The sequence below is a fragment of the Hyla sarda genome, chromosome 9 (genome assembly GCF_029499605.1).
Source record: "Hyla sarda isolate aHylSar1 chromosome 9, aHylSar1.hap1, whole genome shotgun sequence".
NCBI lineage: Eukaryota > Metazoa > Chordata > Amphibia > Anura > Hylidae > Hyla > Hyla sarda.
In genome coordinates, this window is record NC_079197.1 from 135479372 (window position 1) to 135502972 (window position 23601).

The window sequence follows — 23601 nt, forward strand, 5'->3', positions numbered from 1 at the left end:
AGGCTACTCCAGGACCTTGAAATGCTTCTTACGAAGCCACTCCTTCATTGCCCGGGCAGTGTGTTTGGGATCATTGTCATGCTGAAAGACCCAGACACATTTAATCTTCAATGCCCTTGCTAATGGAAGGAGGTTTTCACTCAAAATCTCATGATACAGTCCCAAAGCATGATGTTTAAACCCCCATGTTCACAGTAGATATGGTATTCTTTGGATGCAACTCAGCATTCTTTCTCCACCAAACACGACGAGTTGAGTTTTTCCCAAAAAGTTCTACTTTCAATCTGACCATATGACATTCTCCCAATCCTCTTCTGGATCACTTCTGGGGGGCACTTCTGGCATTGCATGATTTGAGTTTGTGGCGGCATAGTGTGTTACTGATGGTATCCTTTGTTACTTTAGTACCAGCTCTCTGCAGGTCATTCACTAGGTCCCCCCCCAGTGTGGTTCTGGGATTTTTGCTCACCGTTCTTGTGACCATTTTGACACCTTGCGCTCAGCCCCAGATCAAGGGAGATTATCAGTGGTCTTGTATGTCTTCCATTTTCTAATAATTGCTCCCACAGTTGATTTCTTCACACCAAGCTGCTTGCTATTGCAGATTAAGTGAGGTTGTGGACAGTTGTCTTTTATACTGATAACAAGTTCAAACAGGAGCCTTTAATACAGGTAACGAGTGGAGGACAGAGGAGACTCTTAAAGAAGAAGTTACAGGTCTGTGAGAGCCAGAAATCTTGCTTGTTTGTAGGTGACCAAATACTTATTTTCCACCATAATTTTCAAATAGGTTCTTTAGAAATCAGTGGATTTTATGGATTTTTATTTTCTCATTATGTCTTGTCTCTCATAGTTGAGGTATACCTATGATGAAAATTACAGGCCTCTCTCATCTTTTTAAGTGGGAGAACTTGCACAATTGGTGGCTGACTAAATACTTTTTTGCTCCACTATATCTACCAACTGCATGTGGTGCTTTTACACCTATATAACACCCCTGATACCTGATTTATCTGCTACTCATTGCAGATTTATTTTTACCTTCTCTTGTTCTTCATTGATATCTTTGAATGTTGCTGGTACTGCTCTATATTAACCCCTTAAGGACATAGGGCGTACAGGTATGCCCTGACATCCTGATACGCGTGCAGGGTGGGGACTGGAACAGGATTCCTGCTAAAATCATTCAGCAGGCACCCAGTGCAAACCCCTGGCGGGGGTCCCCTCAGGAGCAGCAGCGGCAGACTGGAGTAGCAGGAGTGGTGGTAGCAGCGGCCGCGGTCCCGGCAAAGCAGGCAGCAGGATACAGCAGGAGGTGAGGCCTGTTCACCTCCTGTTGTTGCTTTGCAACAACTCTCAGCATGCACAGCCAAAGGGCATGCTGGAAGTTGTAGTGTTGCAACAGTTGGAATTCCAACTACAACTCCCAGCATGCCCATTGGTAGTCTGTGCATGCTGGGGGATGTAGTTATGCAACAGCTGGAGGCACATTTTTTCTATGAAAAAGTGTGCATTCAGCTGTTGCATTACTACAACTCTTAGTATGCACAGACAGCCGAGGGGCATGCTGTGAGTTGTGGCAGTGTGCCTCCAGCTGTTGCAAAACTACAACTCTCAGCATGCCCTTTGGCTTTCAGTGCAAGATGGGAGTTGTAGTTTTGCAACAGCTGAAAACCCACTGGTTGTGAAACAGAGTTTGTGTCCTAACTCAATGTTTCGCAACCAGTGTGCCTCCAGCTGTTGCAAAAATACAACCCCCAGCATGCACTGAGAGACCATACATGCTGGGAGTTGTAGTTTTGTAACAGCTGGAGGCACACTGGCTGTGAAACACTGAGTTAAGTAACAATGTGCCTCCAGCTGTTGCATAACTACAACCCCCAGCATGTATGGTCTCTCAGTGCATGCTGGGAGTTGTAGTTTTGCAACAGCTGAAGGTTTGCCCCCCCCCCCCCCCCATGTGAATGTAGTGAATGTACAGGGCACATTCATATGGGCTTACAGCGAGTTTTCTGCTGCAGGTTTGAGATGCGGCAAATTTTCTGCCACAGCTCAAACTCCCGGCGAGAAACTCACTGTAAACCCCCGCCCATGTGGATGTACCCTAAAAACATTACACTACATTATACTAACACATAATAAAAAGTAAAACACTACATATACACACCCTTTCACAGTCCCCTCCCCCCCCCAATAAAATTTAAAAAAAAAACGTCTTGTACGGCACTGTTTTCAAAACGGAGCCACCAGCTGTTGAAAAAGAACAACTCCCAGTATTGCCGAACAACCACTGACTGTCGTATTTCAAGGCAACAGTTTAGTGCCACAGATGGGGTATTTCCGTATTCAGGAGAAATTGCGTTACAACATTTGGGGGGCTTTTTCTCCTTTTACCCCTTATGAAATGGTAAAGATGGGGTTCACACCAGCATGTTAGTGTAAATTTTTTTTTTCTTTTTACTTTAACATGCTAGTGTTGCCCCATACTTTTAATTTTCACAAGCGGTAAAAGGAAAAAAAAACAAAAAACAAAATTTGTAACACAATTTCTCCTGAGTTCGGAAATCCCCCTATGTGGATGCAAAGTGATCTGCGGGCGCACAACATGGCTCAGAAGTGAGAGTGCACATGTACATTTGAGGACTAAATTGGTGTTTTGCACAGGGGGGGGCTGATTTTACAGTGGTTCTGACATAAATGCAAGACAGTAAATACCCACATGTGACCCCATTTTGGAAACTACACCCCTCATGAAACGTAACAAGGGGTATAGTGAGTCTTAACACCCCACAGGTGTTTGACAAATTTCCGCTAAGTTGGACGCGAAAATGAAAAATTAGTTTTTTTTCACTAAAATGCTGGTGTTGCCCCAAATTTTTCATTTTCACAAGGGTTAATAGGAGAATAAGTCTCCCAAAATGTGTAACCCCCTTTCTTCAGAGTATGGAAATACCCCAAATGTGGATGTAAAGTGCTCTGCGGGCGAATTACAATGCTCAGAAGAGAAGAGCGCCATTGGGCTTTTGGAGAGAAGAAAATGTGTCCAAAAATGAAGGCCATGTGTGTTTACAAAGCCCCCATAGTGCCAGAACAGTGGACCTCCCACATGTGACCCCATTTTGGAAACTACACCCCTCCTGTAATGTATTAAGGGGTACAGTGAGCATTTACACTCCACAGGTATCTGACAGATTTTTTGGAACAGTGGTCCGTGAAAATGAAAAATGTTAATCTAATTTGCACAGCCCACTGTTCCAAAGATCTGTCAAGTGCCAGTGGGGTATAAATGCTTACTGCACCCCTTATTAAATTCTGTGAGGGGTGTAGTTTCCAAAATGGGGTTACGTGTGGGGGGTCCACTGTTCTGGCACCATGGGGGCTTTGTAAACACACATGGGTTTTGCCCATGTGTTTTTTTTGTTTTGTTTTTTGCTGTTCTGGCAACCTAAATGCGACATGCCCCCCAAAAACCATTTCAGCTAAATTTGCTTTCCAAAAGCTAAATGTGACTCTTTCTCTCCTGAGCATTGTAGTGCGCCCGCAGTGCACTTGACGTCCACACATGGGGTATTTCCATACTCAGAAGAGATGATGCTACAAATTTTGGGGGGTATTTTCTCCTATTACCCTTGTAAAAATGTAAAATTTGGGGAAAAAACTGCATTTTAGTGAAAAAAAAAATCATTTACACATCCAACTTTAACGAAAAATCATCAAACACCTGTGGGGTGTTAAGGCTCACTGGACCTTTTGTTACATTCCTTGAGGAGTGTAGTTTCCAAAATAGTATGCCATGTGTTTTTTTTTTTGTCCATAGGGGCTTCCTAAATGGGACATGCCCCCCAAAAACCATTTCAGAAAAACTCACTCTCCAAAATCCCATTGTCGCTCCTTCCCTTCTGAGCCCTCTACTGCGCCCGCCGAACACTTTACATCCACATATGAGGTATTTCCTTACTCGAGAGAAATTGGGTTACACGTTTTGGGGAAATTTCTCTCCTTTTAGCCCTTGTAAAAATTCAAAACTGGGTCTACAAGAACATGCAAGTGTAAAAAATGAAGATTTTGAATTTTCTCCTTCACTTTACTGCTATTCCTGTGAAACACCTAAAGGGTTAACACATTTTCTGAATGTCATTTTGAATACTTTGAGGGATGCATTTTCTATAATGGGGTCACTTATGTGGTATTTCTAATATGGAGGCCCTTCAAATCCACTTCAAGACTGAACTGGTCCCTGAAAAATTTCGAATTAGAAAATTTTGTGAAAATTTAGAAAATTGCTGGTGAACTTTGAAGCCCTCTGATGTCTTCCAAAAGTAAAAACATGAAGCAAACAAAATTTGGTATGTCCATTTTCCTTACAAGCAGGGAGCTTCAAAGTAAAAAAAATATGCTAAATTTTAAAATTTTTCATGAAATTTGGGAATTTTTCCCCAAGAAATGATGCAAGTATCGACGGAAATTTACCACTATGTTAAAGTAGAATGTCTCATGAAAAAACAATCATAAAAGCATTCCAGAGTTATTAATGCTTAAAGTGACAGTGGTCAGAATTGCAAAAAATGCTCTGGTCCTTAAGGTGAAAATGTATTTGGTCCTTAAGGGGTTAATATGCCATATGTATCTTCTGTTGCTCTTTAAAATGGTAAGGGTCTTAATGCATATTTTTCTTTGCCGCAATGGTTTGGAAAACTATTCTTGTCAGGGCTTATTCACTGTGTCTTGCTCATTCAAATAAATGGGGTGTGGCACAGGTCTGGCGGGATACGGCAGCTAGTGTTGCTCACGAATATTCGCAATTCGAATATTATTTGCGAATATCGCATATTCGCGAATTCGCAAATTTCGCGAATATAGCGCTATATATTCGTAATTACGAATATTCGTTATTTATTATTTTTTTTTTTTCACAGTACACATCACAGTGATCACCCCTCTCTGCTTCCAGCTTGTGTGGTGTAAAGAAGGCTGTAATACTACTGTGTGAGACTGGCGTGCGAAAATTCGCATATGCTAATTTTCGCATATGCTAATTTTCGCATATGTTAATTTTGTATATGCTAATATTCACATATGTTAATTTTCGCATACGCGAATTTTCACATATGCGAAAATAAAGCGGGAATATAACGAATATGCGAATATTCGCGAATATATGACGAATATTCGTCCATATATTCGCGAATATTCGCGAATTCGAATATGGCCTATGCCGCTCAACACTAACGGCAGCGGACATTTTTTTTTATTCTTCTGCCAGATCTGTATACCTAGAGTGTGATACTTCTGCTACCTCCTGGCGATTTTCAGAATTATTCAAATTTCTTTATGAGGCTGATTTCTATGATCTATGGAGAACTCTCCATGGGCGAGAAATTGATTTTTCTCTACTGCCCACAATAGCTTTTCTCGCTTGCATATCTTTTTTATGGATATAGATACTCTTTTTCTCACTCAGTCCACTATGGTTGGGCAAATCACATGGTCAGACTGTGCTGCTGTGATTTTGGAGGTTTACTACTGTTCGCCAACAACCATACCACCCACTCCATGCAGAGCTTGAAGCTGAACTCATGGAATATTTTTCTATTAGCGATCTAGATGGGGTTGCTGTTTATTCCCATAAGGCATATATATAAGGATGTTGTTTATTAAATTGGGTTCCAGACTGGCTGAGCTCATGTCCTTACTGGATAGAATACAATCCTTGGAGACGCTCAATAATAGACAACATCTTCCACACCATTGGTGTGGAGCTAGGTGTGTTATGGACTAAGTTATGATAGCACTTATTAATGGATTATGAGAAATGTTTCCGTAAAACTCAAGCACGTGTGGTGATAAAGCAGAGAGACTCTTATTGAAATCATACCATAAAACAAAAATTCCTTGTGGCATTCAACAAAAACTAGTAAACTTGCCCCACTGATATTGATAATTGGTTATTGATAATTGGGCCTCAGCCAGCTTGCCTGCGTTGACATTGATGGCGTAAAAAAAAAAAAAAAAAGTCAGTCTCCTCTCTCTTACTTATGTCCAACTGTATCATTTAAATGACCCGATAACATCAGCTGAAGTTTATATGGTTATAAAGAGTTTGGGATGAGTTTTTAAAAAATATAGATACTAGGACAACCCCTTTAAGGAAAATTGTCTATTGAGGATCATTGTCTATAGAGAACTATTGTCTAGATAGCACCACTAACAATTAAAAACCCCTAACAATTAAAAACTCTGGGCAACTACCTTGCATATACAGTATTAGAATCACAAATGAAAAAGACAAAAAGTGCAGGAAAAAAGTGCACACATACCACTATACATAAAAATACATTTTCTACATATATAAAGCAAAAAAGGCGTTATATTGGGGCTAGAGCCTGAAGCACCATATGTTTCACGCCATAAGGTTCTAGCCTCTAGCCACACCCTAACCAGTGTTATTTTTGGACTCTTTTGGAAATAAATCTGAGAATTTTTAACAGATGATGGTGAGTGCCACTATATTTTCTGTAATCCTAAGATTATTGTTGCATCTAGGAGGGTCTGACATAGGTCATTTCTTTCTACATTTAGGGGTCGGTATGTATTTTTAATTGATTTTATTTTTATTTTTTGTCTTTTTTGCTTTATACATGTATAATAAAAGTTCAAATCCTATTTTTACGGTTGTGCACTTTTTTCCATTCTGTCTTTGTCTTTTGTGATTATAAAACAGATTGTCAAAATAGGAGCATTGTCTACTGATGGCCAGTGCCATGAGAGCACCTGTGTTTTGTGTGAACCAATGTCTAGTATGGACCATCATCTACAGAACACCATTGTGTCATGTGGACCATTGTCTAGAGAGCACCATTGTCTGATAAGGATGATTGTCTAGTGAGAACCACAGTGTAAAGAAAGCTAGTGGGGCAAGTTTAGGAAAACTGTCTAAAAGAATAATTGGCCTTGTTGATGACAACCTGTCAGAACGTAGCATTTTGTAACAGCTCTTTCAAACTGCACTGTGTTTGGCTATCATCGGTAACAAGGCATCATTATTACCAAATTCCCTATCTATCATTGGGATTCTCTACCTATCAACTGAGGGCATCTACCTTATTGGGATGGGAGGGGGAAATAGCCTACCAACCTTCTGGGAGGAATCCCTACCTACCTTCTGGGGGGCATCTAATTAGCAGGGGGAAATTACCTACCCACCACCACTCAATTCCCCTACTCATCCCCCACCATATTTACCTACCCACTCATACTATGAAGTCCACATAGGGAGGCATTGTTTGGGGCACTGAGGGTAGGGAAAAGGTGGGGAATGTTTTGGAAATATGCAGATCATTAAATGTTTTCCTGGCAGATTTTCAAAGACAAGTCATGGTTGGAAGAAAACTTTATAGCGGTCTGAGCATGACGAAAAATAGTAAAGAGAACGACTTCAGGAATACACCCCATATAAGTCAGTGGATATAACTGCACTGTAATCCCTCATACTTTCTGCAGAGCCTGTGTGGAGCTGGGGGGTCACCACTGTATGAACACTGTATTAAGGGGATATTGGTCTGTATATAGTGGTTTTTATTCAGTATCAGTATGGTGGTATTATCCAGTCACTAAATGGTGGTAATGGTAGTGGTCATGGTATGTGAACATGTATAGTGGTGTTATTGGACTCTGTATAGTGTTTTTATTTCCTAATAGTAAGATAGGTATGGGTTAGTCACTGCAGTAGTTGTGCAGCAGTATATGTTGCCTTTGTGTGAAGGTATTATTTTATGTTTCTAAACCCTAGCCCTGCATGCGCCCCATGGTACACTGTATCCATTACCATTCACCTACATTCACAGGCCACGGAAAGCGCAACCACACTATGCTGTCAAATCTTGTCAGTGAGGGGGGCACAAAATGGACCTTAACCTGTGTAAATGAAAATCCTTGCACTGCCCTGCTCATAGAAGTTAATTGCGTAAATTGTGTAGCATCACAAGCTACACTGCTTGGTACTCAGGAGTTATGCAACAGGAGTCACGCAAACAGTATAAAACTGCTTCCAGCTTTCTGACCATGGTGGTCGCAAGAAGGCTGGAGGGGGGCAGGAGGCCCTTGCTCTTAAGATAGTTGTGGGTCCCCGAGGTAGGAATCTGTGGATATACCTTAAATGTCCAGATGGAAATAACCCTTTTAAGAGGTGTCATATAATGACAATGGCTTTCTATGTGACCCATTCATTGCTTGTGTTAGATTAAAGAGGACCCTAGATGATCAGCTGATCAGTGGGTTGGCTTCTTTATGTGAATGGGTTACAATGTAAGAAACATCTCATCACTGGAGTTCCCCTTTAAGACATATGTGTCTTCTGAAATGTATATTTGAGACATGTCTGAATATTGGGTTGATATGACACAAAAAAATCACACTTTCTTTTTCAAAATAAATAATTATATTGATAAAGTTATAGCTTTTTCTTGCATTATTATGACATGCTGAGGACCCTTCTGTGTCAGCACAGGCAGACTCAGAGAGATGAGGGGAGAGACAGCCAGACACAGGGAGGCAGAAGGGATGAGAGGGATACAATATGGAGGAGGAAGAAGAAGAGGCCAATAGACAGGTAAGAGGAAATAAGAGGCAAGAAGGAAACAAAGCTGGGCAGAAGAGAGGATAGCACAATGATAAAAAGGAAGAGGCACAGTAGAGTGAGAAGACAGGAGAAAGTCAAACAATGGAAGAAGTATGGGATAGTGTAGGACTCAACTGAAGAAAATCGAAAAGAAATGAGATATGATCTCACTGTTTAACTGATCAGGGGTTTGAAATAATACTTTATGTTATTTTATCATTGATTATCTTGTAATAACAGGGTAAGATTGGTCCACCAGAGCAACAAAGGATCCTCATCCCCATTAATGGACCCCAAAGATTCCGCTGAAGGCAACCCCACATGGACATGACTTTGAAGTCAATCACTTCACAAATAGCCATGTAGATCTTATTAACGTCCTAAGAACCAATAAAACAAAGAGGATGACGTATGTTCTGTAGAGATGGCGAGTTGCCTTCCGATTGAATTTATATAAATGAAAACAAAAGTATAGATGGAAGGTGGACATTGAGGTCATGAAGGTAAGAGTTACAAATTGTCTTGTCTAATAGAAGACTAGACAACAGGGTGAAGGAAGATTAGGAGGTGTGAGAGAAACGCTATCAATGATAGAACAAGAATGGATAAAAATAATGAAAGGAAGGAAAGCAAGAGTGCATCAACTAAATGTTAAAGGAGATCTGCAGCCCTAGACACTTATCCCCTATCCGCAGGACACACCCCTCCATACAGCTCTATGGGAGAGGCAGGGATGCAGCATTTGTGTACCCCTGCCTCTCTCAGAGAGCTGTATGGAGGGGCGTGTCGTCGACCTCAGTGCAGAGCCGTGGCAATGCCGGGTCCACGTATGGGAGATCGCAGGGGGTCCCAGCAACCGGACCCCCTGCGATCAGACACTTATCCCCTATCCTGCAGATAGGGGATAAGTGTCTAAGACTGCAGTACTCCTTTAAGTAATGTTGCCTTTTTGCAAGATATACAGGGTAAGGGTAAGATGGAAAGAAAGAGCCGTAGGAACAAAGAGCTCAGAAAGACAAACAGGAAGCAGAGATATATGCCCCTAGGTAGAAGCGAAGAGGGATGGACAGATACAAAGACTAATACATTGAAGGATGTAGCCGGCATTACATATAAAACAGCCATGTGGGAACATCAACAGTACAAAGGGCAGTGTTATCTCCTCTCAAATCCGCAGTGCCCTCATCTGGCATAGGAACTGGGACCGACATGTCCCAATAAATTTCTTTTTTCTTTTTGGTAAGCATATAAACAGCAAAATTTCATTAGCATTTATTCTGCAGAATTTGGGGCTTGGTCCTTGGGTGTGCTTATTGAAGTCTGCCCAGTAATGCACACATATAGCCTGTCTTTGACCAGATTACTCAAGTGCCAACCAGCTGATAGATCACCTTATGTTGTGTCTCTGTAGATTATCACCATGATGTGAGGCGCCTCCATGTGACTCTAAATGGAAAGCAAGATGATTTGCAGAAAAGTTAAAAAGTCTGAGCATGTGTTCTCAATACAACCCATTCTTGGCAACCATGTTTCCTCCTGCTTCACAGCCATTGATAGACATTGCCAAGTCCAAGATCTCTGATCGATTGATGGCCATTAAGAGAGATGTGCAGCAATGGGATTCCCTCCTGAAACTAGACAACACTCATCTACTACAGTATACAATGCTTTATAATTAGCCCTGGAAGACATGCAGCTGGATTGCAGAGTCATGAACGAGCAGTGTCAAAATGGTGAACGTATCCATGTCTTCTAAGGAGGATGGGTTGGATTGGACAACATGAGAACTCCAATGGATACCTGTCTCTCCATTTTGGACACAGAATACAGTTGGATACATAGAAGCACCTTCTTTAATTTACGATTTTCATTTCTAGGGAAGGTCCTCACACAATGGAAAAAGCTCACGGTGATCAAACACATTGGCTTATCATGTACTCACCATACTGGGCATTATTGGGAGGTAAATGGCTAACCACTGTGCTGTTTTTTTCAACTCGCAATCTGGCTTTCTCTTGGTTGGGCAGTGACACGCAGGAGCTGCTGCCCCCTAAAATCTACACATAGGGCTAGGGGGCTGGCAAATGGCTTTATCCTGATTGGCTTGGGAATCCCAGGGCTTAAAGGAAGGTGATGGCCGATCAGTACATCAACTTTCTTATTAATAGGGCTGATGGACAATAAGGGCAGTGGCAACTAAAAATTCATTGGTTCTACTACTACTCATAGGTAACTTCTACATTATTAGGTACTACATGTAATGTAGAGAAGATGCTTCCTTACAAAGACAAGTTCAACAAGAGGTACGGAGCTACAGATAGAGCATTTCTCTATCCAATGTCTTTTAGGGGAACATTGGAAGGACTAAGTGATAACCTAAAGAGGTGGTAATGGTACAGGATTTGTCAATGGGTATGCCCAGTCATGCAAGGTCGAAACCTCCTCAATGAAGCCTGGGAACCATCAGGCTTAGTGTCCTTGGCTACTTTTTTTCAACAACAAATAATCTAACAATAGTGGATTATGAGGAGCATCGTATATATGGAGTATGAAACGGGATAGAAGTTTTTCGGGTCACAATAGAATACTTGAACAATTAAAATCCCCTAACTGATCCGCTTTAAATATCAGTTTGTGATAAAGTTGACTGAAGTTCAGACTATATGGTTTTCCCTCATCTTTGTGCGTCAGTCAGCTTTCATATTGAACACTGTAAACGTTTCCGACTATGCCCATCTCGCTGCGGTCACAAAAAAATTCAAAATGAGGAAAATCTATGAATTTAAGTTGCTAAACCTTGAATATATCACCAGTATTTGTTACTGGGCTACACAGTCCTATCCATTGTCACTCCAGTAGTGGCTTAAAACATACTTACAATCATGTTAGGTATTTGAGGCAGCCAAATTTGTGGCTCTTCTAATATTCAACTCTCCACACCCTTGGAACTAGTGATATGACTGATCCACAAGTGGCTCATAGCTCAGTCTCATCCCCACTTGGTAGGATCCACTTCATAAAGGCTGGAGAGGTTCGCAAACTGTGTCTACTATGTGTAGACACTGTATATGACACTGGAGAACATGGATAGAAGAAGTCCATTTGCTGTAACTTGTAGTATAAGCAAAATCTCAACAACACTTTAAACTGTTACTTGTTTAAAAGCCACTGGAGGTTGTTTAGGCAAAACTGTGGGCCTCTACTCAACCTCTGTCACACTGAGTTGAACCCAATTGACATATGTGACCACTTTATGATCCCACCCCCTTTGTTTTTTGTTTTTGTTTTCTTGTAAAATTGTGCTACTTTACCTTTAGAGATGATGGAGGGGTTAGACCCAAAATGGAAAAAAAAAAAAAATAATACAAAAATAAAGAAATTATCCCTTTTTTGCCCTCAACTTCACCCTAATGAAACATCTCACAATTTATGTGAGTGGCAGCCCATGGAATGTTTGAGTTCTAGAAGAGAGATTCTTGTTGTGTATTCGGTTTCTCCTTAGAAGCCCTTGATATGGCAGTAGGCTTCCAGGCTAGAGAACAAGATGTAGAGAAACCACAGGCCTACAAAAAGCATGGCAGTGAGGGTTTTGGAGAGACGAGACCCCCCTAGCTCTCCTCCTATACTGGGTCTACGCCGATATAAGAGGACACTGATATTGATGAATGCAAATATGGTGAAGAGTGTGACCGAAAAGGCCAATGTACCCGTTTTCACCACAAAGTCTTTTCCTTGAATGGCCCAGTAGATTGCAGCTACAGACCAAGCCACCCCAATGCCCAAGAAGACATTTACTGCATTGCTGCCTGTCACATTGCCGATGCAGGCATCTGCATACTGGTCTTGTGTGGCCGCCACCTTACTTGCAAATGTATCTGCAAAAGATAGAAAACATAAATAATGAGATTGATGGAGCTCTGCATTAATCCCCAATATTACAAGGCTAACTCTGCGGAAAATGAATTCCTTACCGGGGATAGATGTGCCAAGTGCAACAAACACCACAGCTGTTACTGAGTCCTTCAGCCCTACGGTGCAGCCAAAATGTGAAGCTAGGTCACCTATGACTGCAGTTAGTAGCCCCACAATGATGATACAGACACAGAAGCAGGCCCAGCCATTCCAGTATTCTGTAGGGGGCACAAAGGCAAACAGGACTTTCCAGAACACTGTTAGGAAGTGCATGACGTAGTCAAAACAGGAAGGGAGCTTTTCATCTCTTCCATCATCCTCCTCTTCCTCATCACCTATGAAATAAAGTTGGGGCGGGACATTAGATACACCATTATAGGGTTCCTAAACAAACATAAGTGAATAAGAGCAAGAAAACTTAGGGTGAACCTGCAGTAATGTGGATCCTGTCTATTTTTTCCTGTGGGGGTTGTAGGTAGTCCATGTGTGGTCTATACTCTTTCTTGTCAGACCATTAAGTGCTCATGCACAAGTGGCACATGTGCAGGGTCCTTTAAGAGCCTTGGTGGCACCTGTCTAAAAATGTGTGTGTCTGTACAATGTTCAGGAACTTGGTAGGTCACTTGGTACGTCTCAGCGTGGATAATCCAAACAACAAGATAGATATAAAAAATATACTGTATTGCAAAATGATTAACATTTCCATAAGATGAACTATCTTGTTGCTTGGACTTTTGGTGGTGGCAGGGTCAGCATGGGTACTCTGGGATGTCTTGTGGTATGATACCTTTCAGTAATTTTTTCAGCTATTTTGATAACTTTTAAATGGCACATAGTTTGTTGTTCACTCCCCACCTACATTAAAGGAGTAATCCACTGGAAGACATTTTCTTTTTTTTTTTATTAACTGGTGCCAGAAAGTAAAACAGATTTGTAAATTACTTCTATTTCAAAATCTTAATCCTTCCAGTACTTATCAGCTGCTGTATGCTCCAGAGAATTTCCTTCCTGTCTGACCACAGTGCTCTCTGCTGACATCTCTGTTAATTTTAGGAACAAATCCCCATAGTAAACCTCTCCTGCTCTGCACAGTTCCTGACATGGGAAGGTGTCACCAGACAGCACTGTGGTCAGACAGAAAGGAAATTCAAAAAGAAAATAACTTCATGTGGTTCATATAGCAGCTGATAAGTACTGGAAGGATTAAGATTTTTACAAATCTGTTTAACTTTCTGGCCCCAGCTGATTTAAAACATTTTTCCAGTGGAGTACCCCTTTAATAAGCCTTAGGCACCCATGACTCTGTTGCTTGTTCCCTGGACCACTTTTGGTAGGCACTAACCACTGTATAGTGGAATCATGCCACAAGGCCCGGTGATTTTAGAACTGCTCTGACCTGGTCACCATTTGGCCCTTATCAGAGTTCCTGAGATCCCTACACTTGCCCATTTTGACTCTTCTGCAGATGACGTAGAAGAAAGTAATGTCATTCAAGCAAAGGCGTAACTTGTAGCTTCTGGGCCCAGATGCAAAATCTGCAACAAAGCCCATTGTGCCAATTATAATACTGATCTATTATGGGGCAGATGTGCTTTCAAGCCCCCTTAGGCACTAGGGCCCCGATGTGACAGCTACCCCGGCACCCCCTATAGCTACGCACCTGCATTCAAGTAACCAGTTTTAATTCTATTGTATTGAACTCGGAACAAATGGAAAAGAGGGAGGGGGGGGGGGGCACACCACAATAACTAGTAATATTACATCTGCTAATGTAAATAGGTACCTAGCCGCGATCCTCCGTCCAGCCCTGTAGTATAGACACTTGTGGGGTGCAACATACCAAGTGGGAAGATCAAAAAGCATAAACAACAAAGGAGCGATTACGTGCACTCACTGCATACAATGTGTCATTCAGTCCCGGTGAAGTCACCAAGAGCTATCCATGGATGTCACCGAAGCGCCTGGAGGCAACGCCAGCCGTTCCGTACAGTACTCTGTGCTTATGCCAGCCTCCTTCCTTGAGGCCGGAAGAAGCACGGAATACCGTGCCAAACGGCTGATAGCTCCCGGTGACTTCAGTCTCCAGGACTGAAAGACACATTATATGCGGTGAGTGCACGTAATCGCTCCTTTGGAGTTTTAATTCTATGGCTGATCAGTGAGGAAATTATGCACTGAGCACCTCTGGTCAGGCCTTCCAGTGGTCTGCACAAGGGGGATCAGTGTGGTCTGGGGCGTAGCTATAGGGGGTGCAGAGGTAGCAGTTGCACTGGGGCCCTGGTGCCTAAGGGGGCCCAAAGCACATCTGCCCCATAAGAAACCAGTATTATAATTGGCACATGGGGCCTTGTTGCAGATTTCGCATTGGGGCCCAGAAGCTACAAGTTACGCCTCTGAGTTTGGCAGAAGTTGTCCCACAGGAATAGATTACAGCATGGGAACACTTGAAGCACAGATTGCTACCAACTCTTGAATAGTGTTGAGGACGAATATTCGAAATGCAAATTTTTACTGCGAATATCAGGACTTTGCGATTTCGCGAATATTTAGAATATAGTGATATATATTCGTAATGACAAATATTCATTTTTTTATTCGAATATTTATGCGAATATTGGCACTTCCAGACTGGACACTGATCCCTCCCTTCTTTTAGGTGGAAGATATAATTGTGCATCCGCACTATGCAAATTTAATTATGAATTTTCGCATGGGAAAAAAAAAGAGAATGAACATAGCAAATATGCTAATTATATGCGAATATTCATCCATATATTCGTGAAATATCACAAATTTGAATATGGCCCCTGCCGCTCATCATTACTCTTGGAAACACAGCTATAAATTTATTATAGGGGTATTTTCATTTACTATCAAAAGAGGGCGCTAGAAGCTTCTGAAATTTCACCATATCCCAATGTTTCCCCAAAAGCATGCCTCCAGCTGTTGCAAAACTACAACTCCCAGCATGCCCATTATAACTTTCTTTCACCAGTTAATTTGAAAATATTATTTTTCCTCTGAAGTACCCCTTTAGTGTGCCCGGACCTAGCACATAGGACCTAATATGGCTTTTAATATGGAGCGAATGTGTATTTATTCCTAACTGTGTCTACTGCTATTTGGTGCTATTAGACTATGGGTTTATCATACATTCTGCTGCTTTTTAACTTATGTAATTCCTGAATCTCCACCCCCTTGTTTCCTGGCACTCATCTTCTCAGACTATAAAAGGTTTAAGAGGCGTAGTAGTTCACTAGGCTATCTGAGGAAGGGGGACAAAGCCCCCGAAATGCGTCATTGCCTGTATGCATGCTGTGTTTTGCTCTAATAAACACTTTGTGTAATAATATCTGGCATCCAAAAGGAGTCTTTTTCTCGGACGAAATTGGATAGAGCAGCGCCTGATTTCCACTATACGGTCATTTTTCCACTGCTTCCACGTGTCAGGAACTGTCCAGAGAGAGGTGTGCTATGGGGATTTGCTCCTGCTCTGGACAATTCCTGACATGAACTGGGGTGGCAGCAGAGTGCACTGTGGTCAGACAGAAAAGAACTATACAACTTCCTCTTGAGCATACAGCACATGATAAGTACTGGAAGGGTTAACATTTCTAAATAGAAGTAATTTACAAGTCTGTATAACTTTCTGCACTAGTGGATTTGATTTATTTATTGTTTGTCCTCCAGAGTACTCCTTAAAAGCTATCAGTAAAACATAAGAATTTTTGGATAAATTCAGCTAGAATTTTTTTTTTAAATCTCTTTATCTGCATAATATCAAGGGTATGTAGGGTCCTAATTTTATGGCTATGCCAAGTGTATGGGGCACATAGAAAGAATGGAGCAAGCTCAAAATTGAAATGATGAATTGCTTCATGTTATTCCAAAAAACATCAAACCTGATTAATATATACTTCCTATGTGATTAACCCCTTAAGGACCGGGGTTTTTTCCGTTTTTGCATTTTCGTTTTTTGCTCCTTGCCTTTAAAAAATCATAACTCTTTCAATTTTGCACCTAAAAATCCATATGATGGCTTATTTTTTGCACCACCAATTCTACTTTGTAATGACGTCAGTCATTTTGCCCAAAAATCTACGGTGAAACGGGAAAAAAAATCATTGTGAGACAAAATTGAAAAAAAAAACGCCATTTTGTAACTTTTGGGGGCTTCCGTTTCTACGTAGTACATTTTTCGGTAAAAATGACACCTTACCTTTATTCTGTAGGTCCATATGATTAAAATGATACCCTACTTATACAGGTTTGAATTTGTCGCACTTCTGGAAAAAATCATAACTTCATGCAGAAAAATTTATACGTTTAAAATTGTCATCTTCTGACCCCTATAACTTTTTTATTTTTCCGTGTATGGGGCGGTATGAGGGCTCATTTTTTGCGCCGTGATCTGAAGTTTTTAACGGTACCATTTTTGCATTGATAGGACTTATTGATCGCTTTTTATTCATTTTTTCATGATATAAAAAGTGACCAAAAATGCACTATTTTGGACTTTGGAATTTTTTTGCGCGCACGCCATTGACCGTGCGGTTTAATTAATGATATATTTTTATAATTCGGACATTTCCGCACGCGGCGATACCATTTATGTTTATTTTTATTTTTATTTACACTGTGTTTTTTCTTTTATGGGAAAAGGGGGGTGATTCAAACTTTTAATAGGGAAGGGGTTAAATGATGTTTATTCACTTTTTTTTTGCACTTTTTTTTGCAGTGTTATAGGTCCCATAGGGACCTATAACACTGCACACACTGATCTTTTACATTGATCACTGGTTTCTCATAAGAAACCAGTGATCGATGATTCTGCCGCATGACTGCTCATGCCTGGATCTCAGGCACTGAGCTGTCATTCGGCGATCGGACAGCGAGGAGGCAGGTAGGGGCCCTCCCGCTGTCCTGTCAGCTGTTCGGGATGCCGCGATTTCACCGCGGCTATCCCGAACAGCCCACTGAGCTAGCCGGCATGCTTTCGGTTTCACTTTAGACGCGGCGTTCAACTTTGAACGCCGCGTCTAAAGGGTTAATAGCGCGCGGCACAGCGATCAATGCCGCGCGCTATTAGCCACGGGTCCCGGCCGTTGTTAGGGGCCGGGCCCGAACCGCTATGACGCGGGACCACGCCGTGGCCCCGCGTTATAGATCGGGAGTGGACACATGACGTTCCAGTACGTCATGTGTCCTTAAGGGGTTAAAGGAGTACTATCATTCAGGAAAATGTATCCTCTATACAAAGGATAGGCACTCCCCGCCATCTACTGCATGGCACCGTGCCGCCTCTCCCCAGGAGTGGAGCATGTCGACCTTTGCACGAATTGGCGAATTGGATCTCTATGGGAGAGCCAAAGATACTCGAATGATGTATTTCTGTTCTAACATAGTGTTACATAGAGGGGGTGTGTTGGACACCAATTCGTGCAAAGGTCGACATGCTCCATTCCTGGGGAGAGCCGGGATGCAGTGCAGGAGATCGGGGGGGGGGGGGGGGGGTCACCGACACATGGGCATATCCATCAATTTTTTTATTTATTTAGGCCTGTTGCCACCTTTTCTCACACATATAAAATTCTAACATGTTATTTGGCATCATGGTCCTTAATCGAAATGTCTTGGGTAAAATGGCAGACGCAACACTAGAGTTACATGCTGGGGTACTGCATGGATATATGTCAGTATCAGAAGACGTGCCCCCTTGTGTTTGGCAGCATAGCCCTGGAACACAGATACTTATTGGTTGCAGGGTACATGTAGGTCATCCAGGTTACTATCCCATGACTGTTTTATCTCACCATTGAACTAATATATGTTGTTATTTGTCAATTCCAATGTTTTAGTGTTCTCTCTAATGTACAAATCCAGCATTATTAGGAAGGAGATTAAATTATAACAATGGATGTAAAATAATTGGTTTAGTAGAAGTCTGGTCAGATTAGGGGCTACTTAAGAGATTTACAAATATAATGTGGGTGTTATAAATAAAACCACCTTTCCTTCTAGGGTTTACAATGTATGTAAAGGAAAACTAAATAAGGAAATACACAGTGACTGCAGGACCACCACCAATCGCTAAATCCGAGCTCCACACCTCTTCAACTTTCACAAGCTGTGCTCAGCTATAGTCTGAGGACACCAGGTAAGTCATGTCACCTAGCCATCAGATCACAGTTATCTTCCCCTACCTTGACAAAAAGTGTAATTGACCTGTGAATATCATGCAGTTTTATCAAGCCCATTTGATAAGAGTCCTTAGACTGACCTGCACTGACGGTGATGGCTTCCATGAACTGTTCGCGCCAGGAGTGGGTGCCGATCACCAGTGCCAAGTTTGTCTTCTTTATAAGTTTGTCCACTGTGCTCTGTAGGGAGAGAGCATATTGAATAAAGCTGAATTTTCATAAAATGTTTAAACAACATTCAGTTAGGTTAAAGAGAACCTGCCATCATTTTCATGCTGCCTGAACCACAAGTGATCAGGGTGGTCTCCGGTAGCTCTGCCCCACCAGTCTAGACTGATAGATCTCTCCTTGTGCAGGTATAGGGAAGGATATATGAATTAGGCTGGCGGGGCAGGGAGAAGCTACCAGGGACTGCCCCAAGCACTTGTGGTTCAAGCAGCATGAATGTGATGACTGGTTTCCTTTTCCTAATAAGCGACTTTAAAGGATTACTCTAGCGCCGACTATTTCTCCTCCGTTGTGCCCGCTCACTCACTCACCTTCCTGCCTTCCCCTGGAGCGCTGCTACAGCTGATCGGTCCTCCGGTCCCGTCTCCTGCCTTCTTCCTGTGCACGGATCGTCAAATGGCGCTCAGCCTATCACCGGCCGAGGCGGGACATCACCGTGGGACGATCCGTGCACAGGAAGAAGGCAGAAGACTGGACCGGAGGACCGATCAGCTGTAGCAGAGCTCCAGGGGAAGGCAGGAAGGTGAGTGAAAGTTTATTAAATTTTTTTTTTCTAGAGGACTCCTTTAGATCTGCATCATTCAAATAGAATATACAGCACCCATCATATAGTGCCTGCACAACAATCAGGGTTCACTTTTCATTTTTCTAAACTTTAGTAAAAAAAATAAAAAAATTTAATGATCTTATGGGGAATAGGTTTTGACACACTAGAGTTGTCTATGACAATAGTAATGCTCTGGGGTCTGTCTGAAGGCTTCACTGCCTATACACTGACCAAATCCCCACATGTTTGATCCGAGCGAGTAGTCTTAGTTATTGTTATAGCAACATCAATAAAGCTGTATATATTACACTTCATGTCATGACCCCCTCCCCCCTCCCCCCCCCCCCCCCCCCCGAGAAGATCGGTGCAGAATTCCTCCAGGCCTTGTGAGATCATTGTGTCTAAGCACATTAGGCCAATGGTGGCACATAAATACTACAGCGATCAATCTACCACGCTCAATCTGCTGTCTGCATATATATGCGTTTGTTTCCAACATCAGGTCACCAGACAATTAAAAAAAAACATAAAACATCATAAAATACAATAGTTTCTTGTTATTATTAATTTTTATAATTTTATAATTGGTAGTTCTGTCACCACCTATATGAACCAAACCAGGATCAAGAGCTCTATTTCCATACCCAACAAGTGCAAGTTAATAGATTTCAGGTCTGCTACAAGCAGAAGGGGGCACTCTTAGGCCATGTTCATGGCATAAAATGTGCGGAATGTCCTCCCGTTGCACACATTTCAATAATCCAGCAGGCGCTAGGACCGCTCTGAAATGCGCTGTCCCATAGACGGTAATGCATTTCTGAGCGAAATCTGCAAAAAAAAACTATGGACAAGTGTATTTTTTTGGTGGAAGCCGGAATCAGGATTTCCACGTCAGATGTTTCAGTGTGAACAGTGCAGCAGAATCCCATTGGAATCAATGAGACTCTGCTGCAGTGGAATATCCATGTGGAACATTACGTTGGAATTCCACAGGGACATTCCACTGTGTGACCATACCCTTATGCTGTGTTCACACTTCGGTATTTCCAGCTGGAATTCCACTCAGAAATTTAGATCAGAAACTCCGATGCAAGAAAACCGCATTGCTGGCAAAGGGATTCCAGTGCACAGTGCACACAACGGAATTTCAGCTGCAGACGTATTGCCACTGAAATTATGCCGCCAAAAGAATGGACTTGTTCCTTCTTCTGGCAGAATAGACTCTGCAGACATTGCAGTCTATGGGGACAGCAATGTCCGCGTGGTCCTGATTTCAGTCACCGCTGGATGCACTCTGAATTTCTGGCCGGAATTTTTCTGGATGGAGATAGTCAGTGTGAACCCAGCCTTAGAGTATGAACTCAATGTATAGGTTTTATATTGACTGGCCCTGAAAAGATTTAGGGCTATACTAACACTACTGCATTTTGCTGCAATTTGCGTAAAATCGTGGTAAAATCTCAGTGTTTTTGCCACAACGTTAAGCAAATCGCTGCAAAATACAGTAGTGTTAGTATAGCCCTAAACCTGTCCGGGCTGCACAGAGCCCATAGACAGCACTAACAGAATTACTATTGATCTGCTAGGACCTGCGATGACTCTTATAGGCTAGGACTCCTGATGATGTCATCGCAGGTCTTGGCAGATACATAGTAATAGTAGTAGTCTGTGCTGTGTATGGGCTCTGAGCAATAGATAAAGGAAGGAGAAGGTAATAGGAGAAAGTATGATGGAGGGTAACTATACAATTTCAGCACATATATCACTGTCTAACCAGTGTGGAACCAGTAACAGATATTGTAGCTAATTTAGATTTTTGCCATAACTACATACATTTATACATGTATTAAATTTCAATATATGTGGGCGCTATTACTGACAGGCAGCACTGAGAAGATCACTGTTATAGTATATGTGGGTGCTATTACTGACAGGCAGCACTGAGAAGATCACTGTTATAGTATATGTGGGCGCTATTACTGATAGGTAGCACTGAGAAGATCACTGTTATAGTATATGTGGGCGCTATTACTGATAGGCAGCACTGAGAAGATCACTGTTATAGTATATGTGGGCGCTATTACTGATAGGCAGCACTGAGAAGATCACTGTTATAGTATATGTGGGCGCTATTACTGACAGGCAGCACTGAGGAGATCACTGTTATAGTATATGTGGGTGCCATTAATTACAGGCAGCACTGAGAAGATCACTGTTATAGTATATGTGGGCGCTATTACTAACAGGCAGCACTGAGAAGATCACTGTTATAGTATATGTGGGTGCTATTACTGACAGACAGCACTGAGAAGATCACTGTTATAGTATATGTGGGCGCTATTACTGACAGGCAGCACTGAGAAGATCACTGTTATAGTATATGTGGGCGCTATTACTAATAGGCAGCACTGAGAAGATCACTGTTATAGTATTTGTGGGCACTATTACTGACAGACAGCACTGAGAAGATCACTGTTATAGTATATGTGGGCGCTATTACTGACAGGCAGCATTGAGAAGATCACTGTTATAGTATATGTGGGCACTATTACTGACAGGCAGCACTGAGGAGATCACTGTTATAGTATATGTGGGCGCTATTACTGATAGGCAGCACTGAGAAGATCACTGTTATAGTATATGTGGGCGCTATTACTGACAGGCAGCACTGAGAAGATCACTCTTATAGTATGTGTGGGCACTATTACTGACAGACAGCACTGAGAAGATCACTGTTATAGTATTTGTGGGCGCTATTACTGACAGGCAGCACTGAGAATATCACTGTTATAGTATTTGTGGGCACTATTAATGACAGGCAGCACTGAGAAGATCACTGTTATAGTATATGTGGGCGCTATTACTGACAGGCAGCACTGAGGAGATCACTGTTATAGTATATGTGGGCGCTATTACTGATAGGCAGCACTGAGAAGATCACTGTTATAGTGTATGTGGGCGCTATTACTGACAGACAGCACTGAGAAGATCACTGTTATAGTATATGTGGGTGCTATTACTGACAGGCAGCACTGAGAAGATCACTGTTATAGTATATGTGGGTGCTATTACTGACAGACAGCACTGAGAAGATCACTTATATGTGAGTGCTATTACTGAAAAGCAGCACTGAGAAGATCACTGTTATAGTATATGTGGGCGCTATTACTGATAGGCAGCACTGAGAAGATCACTATTATAGTATTTGTGGCCACTATTACTGACAGACAGCACTGAGAAGATCACTGTTATAGTGTATGTGGGCGCTATTACTGACAGGCAGCACTGAGAAGATCACTGTTATAGTATATGTGGGCGCTATTACTGACAGGCAGCATTGAGAAGATCACTGTTATAGTATATGTGGGCACTATTACTGACAGGCAGCACTGAGGAGATCACTGTTATAGTATATGTGGGCGCTATTACTAATAGGCAGCACTGAGAAGATCACTGTTATAGTGTATGTGGGCGCTATTACTGACAGACAGCACTGAGAAGATCACTGTTATAGTATATGTGGGCGCTATTACTGACAGGCAGCACTGAGAAGATCACTCTTATAGTATGTGTGGGCACTATTACTGACAGACAGCACTGAGAAGATCACTGTTATAGTATATGTGGGCGCTATTACTGACAGGCAGCACTGAGAAGATCACTGTTATAGTATATGTGGGCACTGTTACTGATAAGTAGCACTGAGAAGATCACTGTTATAGTATATGTGGGTGCTATTACTGATAGGCGGCACTGAGAAGATCACTGTTATAGTATATGTGGGCGCTATTACTGACAGGCAGCACTGAGAAGATCACTGTTATAGTATATGTGGGCACTATTACTGACAGGCAGCACTGAGAAGATCACTGTTATAGTGTATGTGGGCGCTATTACTGACAGACAGCACTGAGAAGATCACTGTTATAGTATATGTGGGCGCTATTACTGACAGGCAGCACTGAGAAGATCACTGTTATAGTATGTGTGGGCAGTCTTACTGACAGACAGCACTGAGAAGATCACTGTTATAGTGTATGTGGGCGCTATTACTGACAGGCAGCACTGAGAAGATCACTGTTATAGTATATGTGGGA

At 42.0% G+C, this 23601-nt stretch overlaps 1 protein-coding gene across 6 annotated transcripts in view; it reads right to left on the bottom strand.

Moving 5' to 3' along the window:
* Window positions 1–6191: 6191 nt before the first annotated feature.
* SLC8A2 (solute carrier family 8 member A2) overlaps window positions 6192–23601 on the bottom strand; it is a 176904-nt gene continuing 159494 nt past the window's right edge. For 2 of the 6 annotated variants that reach the window (XM_056541533.1, XM_056541534.1), the window contains exons 4-6: window positions 18810–18909; window positions 12589–12864; window positions 6192–12492 (exon numbers count right to left, since the gene is read on the bottom strand). In XM_056541533.1, coding sequence (XP_056397508.1) covers window positions 12116–12492; window positions 12589–12864; window positions 18810–18909 — 753 coding nt within the window. In that variant the 3' untranslated portion in view covers window positions 6192–12115. The remainder of the gene's footprint in view (window positions 12493–12588; window positions 12865–18809; window positions 18910–23601) is intronic. The other 4 variants (XM_056541531.1, XM_056541532.1, XM_056541530.1 and 1 more) reach the window with 3 other exon arrangements.